The sequence below is a fragment of the Vanellus vanellus genome, assembly GCF_965231255.1.
Source record: "Vanellus vanellus genome assembly, chromosome: 14".
Lineage (NCBI taxonomy): Eukaryota > Metazoa > Chordata > Aves > Charadriiformes > Charadriidae > Vanellus > Vanellus vanellus.
The window spans coordinates 2,389,074-2,403,012 of NC_138919.1; the positions used below are offsets into that span (position 1 = coordinate 2,389,074).

Below are 13,939 nucleotides of genomic sequence, written 5' to 3' on the forward strand. Positions count from 1 at the left end.
CTTTAAGAGAATTTCCTACAGGTTTTCTGGGTCAGGGCTGGCTGTTTGCTTCATCGTCATGAGGCATTACGAAATGTTCAACTATTAAAACAGAAATTCTTCCCACTCACTTTCACAAGTTGTAAAATCTGACCCCTCTCACCCCCCAAGGGTACTCAGGGCTGGGTCAAACCCCCAGGAAACCCTCTTTGCTCTCTTCTGTCAACCATTTGAGGGGGAAAAAAAACCAACCCACTCAAATCTATGAATCCCATTTGCAGAGCGTGAAAACCAGGAACACCTTTGCAATTCGCTAAAACCAGTCAAGGTAAGATTTGACATGTCACCATCCACGCCAGCTCCACTGCTTCCGATCCCCTGAACACTCCGGATGAGCTCAGACCTGCAGGGAGGACCTCAGCTGCCAGATCGAGCGGACCCTCCAGCCAAAGACGTTGTCCCCAGTCACAGCTTGATTAGGTGAACAAGTCAGCGATGCATGGAAGTAAGCAAGCGGGTCTAAACGCTAGGGCAGGACAGCTACAGACTCCCGTGTTCCAGTAGGACATCCATACTTTGACCTAGAAATTGTTTCCAAGACAGCATCTCTGAGAGATGAGTCAGAGCTGATTCTCCCCAAAACAGGTGCCCTTAACTGCTGCTGCTCTACGGTGGGTCAATGCCACACGGACCGGGCAAGCGTCAGGTCTGCCCCAAGCCTGCTGTTCCCGGAATTGCCCCATCTTATCTGAGCACGACTCCATACGGATTGGGGTGGGAGAGAGCTGCTGTCGATCTACGTCCTTACCATCCCCATTTTTGCCTCATTAAGTTTGCTAAAGGTGTTTCATTAACAGTTATCAAACCAGAGGCGTGGAGCTGCTTACTCATACCATTTATCTATGAACTCCAACCTTTAATACCCTTCTCATAGGACCAGAAGAACGAGAGATTCCCAGCTGAGACTACAGCTTCCTATTTTGACAGAAATGACGAGATTTGCTACCAACCACTCGCTCATTCAAAGACATTCTCCATCCACCGAAGTCCCACAAGAAGCGGCTACAAAACCTGGACGTACCAGCTGATTGCCGTTCGATTACGAGTCATTAACTGATTTCTGTTGATTAAAGGAAAAAAATACAATCAATAGCTGCCTTCAGGCTGTTCAAACTCCAGTTCACCGCACCTCAACAAGGCTCTAGAGAAGCAAAAACCTTTGTGTGTTGCTGCTTAAGCAAGACTCCAGAAGGAGTTGGGTTTAGCCCGTGACTAAAGCCTTCGGGTAGGATGAGTTACTCATCCCGCTCCGGCGAATAACAGAGGGATAATTTGGGGAATCGCAATTGAGACATCGCACATTTACTTTAATAGAAGATACAACACTAAATATAGTTTGCATATAACCGGCGACACCAGACCCCCCCTCTCCTTAAGAAAGCATCTGATGGTTCTGGAAGATATGAAAGTGCTTTACAAAGCGATTTCCATTTTCTCCAGAAGCGCTTTCATTTAGAGTTCACTTCTTATCTTTTTACTTCATTTTACGTTCTCTAAAGCGATTCCGGCTTTCGGGGGAAAGCTTTTCTCTAACGCTTTGCCATGAAAACACAAGCTGTTAACCTTTTAAGGTTTGCTATTAACAGCTCGGTACAGTATCGATCATACAAACGATGCCGTGGATACAGCAGCTCCGGCTCACGAGGACTGTAAGAGGGTTATGGCTGTTGAGTTTTGGGGTTTTTTTTATAATGTGTTTGGAAATTGATATCACTCCAAGACAAAATTAAGCTAATCCCTCTACAAAGCTTTTTTTTTTTTTTTTTAAGTAAGATGTTAATTGCAGCTGCGACGTTACGAAGGGGACTTCAAGCACCCTTCAGGCAGCGCCGGAACACCTTCTTCTGGCGTAGGAGAAGGTGTGTTACACATTACACACACTCTGATGTGATGTGTTTTAAGCTGAACCTTAAAAAAAACCACCTCCTTCAGTGGCAGGTAGGAACCCCCCCCTGCACCGCTGACCCCCAGAAGCCCTCACCGCAGCCGGGCAAAGCCTCTACTCTCTCAATGAAGACAACAGGCTCGCTCCCCCCCCCACCTTCAGGGAGCTGTTATTCACCGCCCCTCCGCACCTCATCACGTTCTGAATTCGGACGCCCACTCTTGTTCCATCCCTCCCTTCGATACCTGCGCTGCTGAAGCACTTCTCACACCGTATCTAACGCCCACCAGCCCGTAAAGCCGCCCTACACCCATACAGCGACAGCGAAGGAAAGCTTTTTCCAGCGCAGTCCTGCCTTCCTCGGTTTTTTTTTTGAGCCTGCTCCTCCATCCCCGTCCCACCACGTCTCCTGCCGTCACCGCTGCAAGACGCGCAGCCCCGGTCCAATCCAGCCTGCTCCTGCTTAGCAAGCTGTGGATCTTCTCCCATTTTCACCCAGTTCTGCTAAAGTTGAGTATCGGCTACATCGACCAGTTTGCGCTTGTAACGGGCAACTCTTCCCAGGAGAGGTGGGACGCTGCGGGGACAACCCCCTGGTTGGAAGCGTTCCCCGCGGGAATCGCTGGCCCGCCACCAAGAAGCCAGTGCGGAGGGTTAAGAAGGGGAAAGAAGAAATCAGAGACCACAATGGCATAGCTCATCATCGTCCTGCCTTTACTTAATTACGCTGTCCCGTCCTCCTCCGCCTTCCAGTTTTGTGCAGTTAATTAATAGCACAAACGCATACAAATACAAACCACTACACTTCAGCCGCTGAATTTTCTTCCTTCTATTACTTTTTTTTTTTTTCAAATTGTTGTAGATAATTTTTAAGGAAACCCAGTCGAGGCTAATTTAAGAATACACATCCCTGATATACATACGTAACTAAGGCAGTAATTTATTCATTTAAGAATTACCAGGGTGTCTTTCGGAACCCCTCCCTGCCCAAGCCCTCCTATAACACGATAACGAACATCTAAATTAGTAATTATACTCTCTGAAAGATTGTGGGTCATTTCAAGCCTGTTTGCACGGGTCACCCAAGCCTTCCTTCCGCAGCTATCGGCAAAGCACGGCTATTATCACCCTTCCAGGGAACCCCTGGAACAGCCTTGACTCACTCGAGGCAGTGAAGATCACGAAAGAAGCACGATGTTATTTTTAGCAACAAAAGCAGAATTATGAAGCGCTTTAAAAAAAAAAAAAAAAAGCTGTACGACACCCGACACGTCCTCCAGAGAGGACGAAGGCACCCTACCGAGAGGCAGAGCCGTGCGGCTCAAAGGCTGTGTTGCCAACGACATTTCCAACTAATGATTTTAGAAATCTGGTGTTTCACGCTTCTTCCCGGGGTGTCCTTACCAGTATAACTCACACCGAGGTCCTAAACGAGGAGGCAGCACGCAGACACGCGTGCTCCCCGGCAGGACGCTGCTGATGGTATCGAGACACGGTTCGGTCATTATTCTCGGTTTCCTCGTCGCATTTCGGCGATGTTTTTTGTGGTTTGATGAACCGAAACTAGACTCGGCTTCTCTCTGTGCTTTGAGAACGGTTCGGGTCGCTGGTGCCGTTTCTCCCGGCTGCAGAAGACAACCCGCTTCGTTCGCTTCGAGGGCCACGAGTTTGGCAGCTCACTAACGAGACGTCGATTTTGCAAATTCATTTCTGTTACGCCGCAATTTAAGCAAAAAAAAAAAAAAAAAAAAAAAAAAAAAATCTACTCTAAGAGGGGTGAATTGCCGTTCTACCTCGAGGCAATGGATGGAGGGATAAAGGTATTTTATTTAAACATCAGCTACGGACAAAAAAATAAGGACCAGAGGCTGAACGCTACTGCGTGGAACAGGCTACGGAGAGCCGGCGGTGATAATCCCACTTCTCGAACAGGATAAAGAGATCATCTTATCTGTAAACACTGCCCGCTACACCAGTAATCAGGCACCTTTCTGAATACCTAAGGGATCTGATTTCTCAAATCTTCTTGTAAGGCAGGTTCAGTTAACCAGGCTTCAGGTTTTAAGGTTGAACTTTGACTAACGGGCTCGAGTTTCCGAGCCTGATTCTTTCCGAACCGCTAACTCTTAATCGAGTCCGGCAGGCGGCGCGTCCTCCGCCGCCCATCTCGCCTTCGCTTCGCTGCGCACAGACGATGCTCCCTACACAGCAACACAACAGGCACGGAGAATTAAAACGCAACACCTAAAAAAAAAAAACCAACAAAAAAAATCTCTTCGAAAGCCACGGGAGGAATAAAACAACCATGGCGAGCTGGCATAAGGCAAGCCGGCTTCAGACGCGGCACCGTTACAAGCCCCGCTCTCGCCGAGGAGGAGCGGGAGAGCAAGGGGAAGGCAGGCTGGTCACGTGCCGCTGACTTGCCAATTGATTTATTGCGGTTTTAGCTGCTGGAAAAGACTTAGCAACGCATTATTTCCCCAAACAAGTCGTTGCTAAAATAACGCTCTACGGATGAGAAGGGCGGCAGTATCCAACGCAGACTACTCGAGGGCGACGTTCTGCATCACACGGCCGCAATACCACCGTAGCGCAGGGGGTCCCAGGTGGGTACGGGTGGCACTAGAGTCACTTTTGGGACTTAAATTTGACGACCCAGCTCCAGTCATTAGACTTTCCTCAGCAGACACTCGGTTCAGGCGGTTCTCAGCTGCTGTCCATCATTTTTTTAAGCCACCACTGATAAATTTTTTGGTTTGGGTGTTAGTGGAAAAAAAACCACAACCAAGCCGTAAAGTCACAGTACACTCTTCAGATGGGACACCACACAAGGTTGAGCATCCGCCAGGGGCGGTCAGCCGGGCACACGCCAATTTCCGGATGCTAAAATACTGCAAGGTGACTCCGGTTCTCTCCCAGAGTGCAGAAGTAACTTAAAGTCTTCGGGTGAAGCCCGGAAACCCACCACTAAAGCGAACAGTTTTGCAACCTCAGTCTTTGGGTCCATCCTTTCGCCTCACCCCCTCCTTCTCCCGGGGTTCCCCGGGTTGCGTCCCACTTCCAACGAGCCTGTGACACCTTGGGAGGGAGATCCCGTCCCTTCTTGCGAGGCGATGCTCGGGCAGGAGCTCCGGGATGTCGGTCAAAGGGTACAAATCACTTCCCTTTTCTCTGCACAAGCCAAGCCAGGCTCGCGCTAACAGCGCCAAACAAATACGTGCAACAGCTCCTTTGGAGATAACGCATTTTATCCGGCCGTTTTAGGTGAAGTAACCCGCCTTTTGAAAAGGTAGGTGGAGAAAAAAGATCCCAAGGCCATAATGGGACACAAGGATGGTGGGTATTTGGGGGGGGGGGGGGGGGAAGATATTTGTGGAAGGAATATAAAACCCCACCTCCTTATAAAAGTTATTTCTAAAAATAAAGAGGCGTTAAGAAAAATGCTCGGATCTCCTTACTCAAACGCTCCAGGACAACCAACAGATGAGCAGCAGCAGGTAAAGTGAACTTACAAAAGCGTACGAGTATCTAAAGGGTGGGTTGAAGGAGGATGGAGCCAGGCTCTTTTCAGTGGTTCCCAGTGACAGGACGAGGGGCAATGGGCACAAGTTAGAACACAGGAAGTTCCGTTCAAATACACGGAAAAACTTCCTTACGGTTCGGGTGACAGAGCACTGGCACAGGCTGCCCAGGGAGGTTGTGGAGTCCCCTGCCCTGGAGATTTTCAAGACCCGCCTGGATGCAGTCCTGAGTAATGTGCTCTGGGCAATCCTGCTTTGGCAGGAGGGTTGGGCTAGGTGATCTCTAGAGGTCCCTTCTAACTGTAAAACTCCGTGATTCCGTGAAAAGGGACAAAGTACAGCCTTCCTCCAAAGAACACTCTTCTTGCTCTTGCAGATGGGTATACGACGCTTAAAAACGCTAAAAAAAAAACTTGCACCTCACCCCTCGTCCAAATGCAACAGCTCCTCGGACCAGAGAGGAGCCTGGAAGAGAGATGCATAAGCGATGGAAGCGGTAAGCCTGGCGCTTGTGGATCAGCGCTGAGCCTCCCAGATGCATTAACAGGTTTTTAAAACCACTTCTCAAATACTTTACGGTCTGCCAAGCCGCAAATATAAACCCTTATTTATCCGAACCTATAGACAACTCGCAACAATCCCCCGACAACCACTCCCAATCGGAGCTGTTTGCATACGCGCACATTTTTAGAGACTCCTTAAGTTGGGATTGCAGAGTTGGAAACGGAAAGCACTAAGGACAAGCAAAAAAGAAAGCGAATGTAAGAAGAAAACCATTATTCAGCATATTTCTTAAAGCGGCACTTCCATTCAGACGCAGGTCCATCTACAGAAAGGCAAATCCCCGCCGAGATTTTAACTGCGCTGGCACATCCCAGCCGCTCCTTTTCCAGGCACTTCTCCCACATCCACTTCTGCCTGGCAGAATTAAGCCCGCTACCTCGGGGAAAAGCCTCTCCCAACCCCAGACTACGCTCAGCGACATCAGTGCGAAGCTTACGGTAAACTCGGGAGAAGGATCAGACCTTACCCAATGTATTACTCCTTACCCAATGTATTACACCGGCCAGATGTGATTTCCAAGGAGGTAGGATTACACTACACAGAAATACGATATTTCGTAAGACCCTCACTCCCTGTCAAAGAGAAGGGGAAAAAAAAAAGACTGCGATATTGCAAGTTTAATTCCCGGCAAGAGCATTAAAACTTGCGTTGAGCATTTAATGAAACTATCACGGATAAGACTCACCATGGGAATAACTCCGCAAAGACTTCTTTTAACTTTAAGCGTTTCCAAAGGACACGCAGGAAGGACATCTAGTCCACTCAAAAGAAAAAACAAGATGTTGATAGCCGCAACGCTTCTGCACTTTGGGGTATTTCACAACAGCGCTCTGCTGCTTCTCACCCTTACGTCTCCCGCAGCGCTGGGGCAAGCGTTGCGCGCAGCCCCCCGGGGAAGGTCGCAGGGTTAGCCTCCTCCCCAGGACCGTTCCTCCTTCACCTTTCCCCCATCACTAAGTCCTTCTCCGGGTCGCTGGCGGAGCAGAGGAGAGCCGGTGCAGCCCTCGGACACGCGTGGGAGCCGGAACAGCCTTGCTGCCGCGCACCGACCTCGCGCTCGCCCAACAGAGATGGATCGCGTCGTCCTCCTCTTCCTTTTCTTTTCTTCCCCCCCTACTATGTGTGCAAAAAGAAAGCCAAGGAATTGTAGGAAATTCAATCTTCTCCCCATAAGCCATAGCTGGGGGGGGGGGAGTGAGGGGGGGAACGACACAAATCTAACCACTACGGAACCGCTCGCTCTCCTGTGTCCCGTCCAGACCTTGATTTTAAACACACAGTTCTTCCAACAGCCCAGGAAAAACAACCACTTGGATGAACTTCAGTGGAAGAAACCGCCCTCGATCCCAAAGAAAAGGAGTAGCGGTATTGCAACGCAGAAGAAAACCGTTCTGTTTTTAAACCACCGAAGCAGGAGAGAATCAACCAAGCACAACACAAAATTCCCCCCCCCCCCCCCAGAGGAAATTATCTCTCCTAAGGAAAAAAAAAAAAACCAAAACCCCAAAACAAAACAAAAAACCACCTCTAGAAGGCTGCATCCCCTGCTCTCAGTGCCGACTTTGGCCTCCTGACAAGCCAGTATACAAACCAGATGAGTACGCGCCTTTCTCAAAAGAGGGGACAAAAAGGAATCGCGACGAACCCGCGCGGGGCGGAAATTCACGCTGCAATTAAAGCCCTACTGAAACGTTAACTCAAACCGCTAAAAATACACCCAGATCGCAGACCCAGCCCCGAACTTGGAGACGCTGAAAGAAAATAAAAGATGATTTGGAGCATGAATGCAAAGTGCTGGGAAATGGTAGAAGAAATGTAATTCCGGGCACGATCCCCACGGGTGAGGGATCAGGGAAGATTAAGGGGGGGGGGGAATGAAGGAATTTTGCTAAAATTTTGCTTGTTATGTTGTTAAAAGAGCCCAAAATACTTTCGGGTGGAGTGAAAGCTTCCTATCCCGATTGTAAATAGAAACACGGATAAAGAAAGGAATAAAACGTGGGGGGGGAGAGGTAAAAGTGGGGAAAAGCCGCACCGTTCCCGATGCTCCAGAGGACCCTCTTCGTCTCCGACCACGGAAATAAACCCCAGGGGCCGCCTGGAAGAATAAGCGACTTCTTGAACATCAGCAGGGGATAAAGCCGATTGCTTTTCCTCTCCCAAAGCGGTAACATTCCCATTTTTGATGGAACAACCAGACCTTCACATGAGAACAGGACCAGGCCACACGCTCTACCCCTGCAAACGGTATTCTAAGCATTTGATTTGGACAAACGGAAGCTGGCGACCACCTCAGGTTTCGGTTTTTTCCTCCGAAAGAATATTGCCACGTTAACACCCGGGATGCAGAGAAGGCCAAGGCAGCAGCGACCCAAATAGAAATATAGTTCCTAACTGGAAATATCTGCTGACTGATAAAGGATAAGGATTTGGAAGGATTTTAGGACATGTTCTACCAGACAGGTATCAGCCTTGACAGGTAAAAGCTACATTTTTTTTCCTACTTTGCATATACTAACACCTGTTAAAAAATAGAATAACGGTAATAGCGGCTCCTTCTCCCTCATCTAAATGGCAACACCTAATAAGGGGCATTAAAATAACCACACGGAACACAAATTCCTGGCAGCTTTTAGGGATCCGCACGCAGAGCGACCTCTTTGCGGGGTTGATCCCCGCTGCACGAGCTTAGGGGTACACGCCAGGTTTTACCGTTTTTCTACTAAAAATAATCGCAACAACCAACGCTTATCTATCCGCCGAAGACCGTGACCATCACCCAGTGGAAAGAGGCTTTCCGAGCTGGTTTAGCGGAACTCGAAGCTCAACAATTTTGCCTTAACACCTTTTAGCCCGGCCGGAGACAGCGCAGGCTGCATTTAGCTACCCGGGTCTTCGAAATACGGCACACGTTATTGTAGTTGTTATAGATCCCGAAAGGTATTGCGTATAACCCATTCTGCTAAATTAGCTGTTGCCTTCAGAGAAAAAGCTCTCATTCTGGGGGAAGCGTCCTCAACAGCCACGCTTGAGACCGGCTTTGCCGCACAACTGGTAAATACTTGGAACAGGTTCACCGGCATTAAGCCTCAGCTTCCGTTTCACGATTCGATAAAGCGGGGGTAATAAAGGGGCGCAGAAAGTGACGTGACCTGAAGGCCAAAAAAAAGGAAGCCAGATGTTGGAGCCGAGGCTAGAACTTCAAAGTTCCTCTTCTTTTCTTTCTCTACTCAGTAGAGTGAGTCAGAAGGGTTTTAAAAAGGGTTCGCTTTTGTTTTTAAACTATGCGCGTTAAGGGGATGCACGGAAAGCCACACCGCAGCGGTCTAGTTTTGCTGCCGCGCATCAGCCGGCAGTGTGGGAGCGGGCGCTGCCTGGGGGAGGGGACGCCACGCTCCAGCTCCTCTTGGTCTCAAAAACCTCCCGTCAAGCAGAGGCCACCGCGCCACGGGCGAGCGCTTCCTGCCTGCCGCAGCACCGGCGGCGCGCTCAGCCTCGCCACCTTCTCCTCCGGCTCTCGTCATGCCACGACGTCCCCGTAGCTCACCTGCTTCGGGACCAGGCGGCGGCAGCCCCGACGTGATTGAAGGGTCTCTGGCGCAATGGGACAGCCAGGAAGGTTGTTTGGTTGGTTGGTTTTTTGCAAAAGCAAGGAGCTGCTGCCACCTCCTACATAACACCGTCCTCAGCCACCTGCAGAGCAGACATCAGGAGAGGTCCCAAAAGCACAGGACTGGTTCACAGCCCTCAGACCCGATCCAGCCTCAGGGACACCGGCGCAGCTACGCTGACACACATAATAAACGCGAGCTATTTTGGTAATTGAGCAGCGAGCTCCTCGGTAAGCAGAGGTGCCAGAATCACCCAGGGCTCACCAGCATCACCTGGCTAGATATGCCGCAACCCAGACAGACTTTATTCCTTAGCAAAGGAAAGGCTTAAACCATCGTCAGGTCTCCAAAGGAAGCTTTAAGCATAAGAAAAGGACAGCGCTTACCGCTAAAAGGTAAAAAAAATAAATAAACCAAACACGACCTGGAAGGCGATAATAGGGGGTATAAAATAAAAGCTAGGATGCCGCTGTGGAAAACTTAGAAAGATTGAAGCTACACACCCCCGCTGCCTACTTCCATTTTTGCAAGCTATATTTGCCTCACGCAGAACAGGGACACCGAGCTGCTTCGGATCTGCTGCTGCTACTTCTGTAGTCTGCTTCCCGCTTTGCCGCACGTTTAGGAGGCCTAGCGATAACCCTGAAAGCAGCGCGACTTGTTTGGTAACTAAAGCCAACGTGTTTGAGAAGCCCGTCTGCGGTTCTCCTACTGAAGGGTTGACTTCGTACGACATCTTTAAATCTGATACCTAACACGATAGCATTTCCTGGAAGAAGTCCCTTTTCCTAAGCCGGTTTTCTAGTCGCTGGCAGGATACGCATCTCCGACAACTGAAGACTACGTTCGCTAGGAGGTAATCCCCTGACTTCCAGCCTCACATGGGGGTTACGAATGCGCTTGCCAGGTGACTGGTATGCTCAGGAGATCACCACCCAGCGCTGACGGTTTCAGAGATGGTTCAGCTTTGCTAGCGGGAACAGAAAAAAGGCGAAAGAATGAGCGATGAGACAAACGCATAGCTTAATTGGATGCAAAACACAAATGCATTCAAGGACTAGCTCCATGAACAGTATTTATTTTGAAGCTGTTCACTAAGATCATCTAGAAGGATCCTAAAAGCTGACTCGGAAATCACGTTAATACTTTCTGCCCTAATTAAGAAGGGAAAAGCTTGAAGAGTGGCACCGGAGCTAGTTACTCTGTGTTTGGAGATTAACTTGACTGCACAGAAATCCACTTGAGAAGCCTGAATTTTACAATATCCTATTTTCTCTACAAAGAGATCATGACATCAACGTTGACACACGCCTTCTTCACCGAGCGCCGCAAACTGGATGCTGTACAAGAACTGTTTAGCAGGCACGCAATGCGCGTTTGTAGTCTGACAGGCCACAAGCATGTAATCACCACCACACAGGGTACGATGACCAGAGAGCCCAACACAACAGGGCTGCTCTTCGCCAACACCTCACAAAGCAAAAGAATGATTCCAGCTTCCTGTGAAACTAAATAGCTTTTTAATGGTGGCGTAAGATTCCTGAGCCATTAGTGGCATCTGAGCACACTGAACTGGCACCCGTTCCACAACGTGTGCATCACTGGTTTCCCCTCCTGCCTTTGCTGGGTGCTCAATTTGTTCTCAACGTTCCTTCCCAGCTAATCAAGCTCTACCTCATTACTGCTCCCATTGTTCGCTCCCTTCTATATCAACCCAATTCAACTTCAACTAATGAAGTCTGCTTCCCCAAGTCTGTATTTTCGACAGCAGAGTTTAATTGCGTTTTATCTGTTCCCAGTATGCCTTACAGCAATTCATCTTCACACTTTTCCAACTGTTTCCAGGAAGGAGGGTACACTAACAGCAGAACATGCCCATCTGGAAGCTCCAAGGAAATGGGAACGTAAGGAAAATCTTGCACAGTAGTCACATGAAGAGATACAACAGTAAATTCTGCAGTATCGTTCGATGACTGCTTCTCACCTTCCAAAGCCAGTACTTGACTTGTAGCTGAACCAAACATTGGATGTTCAAGGAAAAAAAGAAATAAAGAAAAGGTAATTCAGCAGTCTAAATGTGCGTCTGCATGAAGGCAAGGGAAGAATTAAGAAGCCCTTTTGCCACCTGCAATTATTAGCATACACCCTGAAGCACAAAACTCCGTAACCCTTTTCCACACGCATAACTACACTTTGTTATATATGACAGCTCTACCAAATTCTCCAAACTCAACCACGGTATTTATTCATCTGTGTGAATCAGGGGTATCCACCTCAGGAATATCACCCTTTGCTCTAGCTTTGCCTGAAGCTAAATTCTGAAAGACCTGTGACATGTGGCAGACGAGTCAGGAACCCATCCTGAGCCGGCAGGTACTTCCCTCACGCACGCAGACCCAGCAGCACGAGGTTGCTACATGTATTTATGGAGCAGAACGTATCCCACCCCAGCAGACACCGCATGGAGTAGCAAAGCCTCTCAAAAGGACTAATGAAATTCAACTTCAATGGGCTACAGAGAGCAAGGTGTCAATAAACTAGTTGGTACCAGGAACACAACAAACGATGTGCAGATGTGATTATTTCAGCTCTTGGGTGAAGAAATTCACAACTGCAAACCAAGATCCCAACTTCCTGAAGAAAAGGGGCGCAAGGCCTTGAGCCTTCGTTATCTAAGGCGGCTTCAACTAGAAAGCAGCTGAGAACTAGATCAGTAACTACTGCCTTCGCCCAGTGGGACTTTCTGGGCGAGACAGGAGAGGAAGCAGATTTCCCGGAGCAAATCCAGGGCTGCCAAGCACACCTCTCTACTCACAGATCAACGGCAAAGTACATGTTTGCGGCTTCCCTTTGTCAACCCAGTAAGTTTTGGGATATAAGGCTTCCCTGCAGGCAGAACAAGGGAGAAATAAGAACAGCAGTTGTTACTTGGCATATCGCTGCCAGCGCTCGGTACGGCGACAGTGAGCGACACCACCATCCCCTGAAGACAGGTTTCCACCTACCAGCCCTGCCAGCCTGACTGCGCGCTCACCCGCTGGATTAAAGATGTCTTCTCTTGCTTCTTATCGAGAGAAAAAAGAGATTGTGCAAATCAAAGCATGCCATATCTCAGCTCTGTATCTCTGGGGGGGGTAGGATTGCACACAGCTATGGCTGGAAGGAGGCTGAAGACCAGTATCTACCACAGAATTAAACACTACTCTGCACAGAGAGGCACCTGGCTCATCCCCGCAGCTTATCCGAGGCCAAACTGGGGGCGAACGGGGGGCAAGCCCACGGCTGGCACTGCAGAAAACCACCGATTCCCGACACCCTTTCGGCACAAGTGCTCCCAGGAAGAATTTCCAACTTCGCAGCTTTTTAAAATTTGTCTCCGCGGCGGCTCTGGGGGCGAAGGCCGCCCTCAGCACCCGCAGGCCGCGGCCCGGCCGCTGCCCAGGCGGCTCCTCGCAGCAGGCCCCGGGCCGCCCGGGCCCCGTACCGGAGGCGGACCCTGAGGGCTGGCGGGCCCGGGCCGGGCCGCACACCCCTCCGTAGCGCAGGGGAGCCCCCCTACCACCCCCCACCGCCCCGGTCCCCCCGCCCGCGCTCACCATGGCTGCCGGCAGCTCCCGCGGGGCGGCTCTAGGCAGGGCGCCGCGCTCCGCTCATGTCATGGCCGGCGGCGGCGGGGCCTCCCCGCCCATGCACCGGCGAGCCCCCGCCGGCCGCAGAGCCTCGAGCGCGGCAGGCGGCCCCCCCAACCCCCTCACACACCCGGAGAGCCGCCGCCGCCTCCCAGCCCCCGGGCCTCCCCCGGCCGGCGGGGACGGGGAGCCCCGGGGCGCTGGGAAGGGCAGGCGCCGCGCTAGCCGGGAGGGCCCGGCGTTGGCCGGCGGAAGGGAAAGGACTGGGCGGAGGGGAGCGCGGCCCGGTGCGGCGGCTGTCGGTGCGGCCGGTGGCTACGCCAGGCGCATCCTGCCGCGCACCGGGGAGGCGGCTCTGCCGGCCCCGCCCCGCCCTCCCACCGGAAGCGGTCGCCGGGCGTCCCCGCAGCCAATCGCAGCCCAAGACGGGTGGCGCAGGCGCATGCGCAGCCCGCCGGCGCACGCCGCCGGCCGCCATGTTGAAGAAGGGCGCGGTGCCTCACGAGGCGGGGCGCGCCGCACCTTCGGGTGTGCACCTGCCCCGCCCCGCCCCGACTGCGCATGCGCGAGGGGCGCTTCCCGGCAGGAAGCGGCAGTTGGGGTGTGCCCGGGCCGCCTTGGGGCGGGGCTCCGTCTGGCCACGCCCTCATGAGGCGGGGCTTGGGCGCGCCCCGTTGCCTGGCAACGCGG

At 51.2% G+C, this 13,939-nt stretch overlaps 1 protein-coding gene across 1 annotated transcript in view; it reads right to left on the reverse strand.

The window, feature by feature from the left end:
- XPO6 (exportin 6) overlaps nt 1-13,317 on the reverse strand; it is a 61,055-nt gene extending 47,738 nt beyond the window's left edge. Inside the window, exon 1 of the mRNA XM_082490833.1 lies at nt 13,217-13,317. Within this exon, the coding sequence (XP_082346959.1) occupies nt 13,217-13,219 (3 nt within the window). The 5' untranslated portion in view covers nt 13,220-13,317. The remainder of the gene's footprint in view (nt 1-13,216) is intronic.
- Between the last annotated feature and the right edge of the window lie 622 nt (nt 13,318-13,939).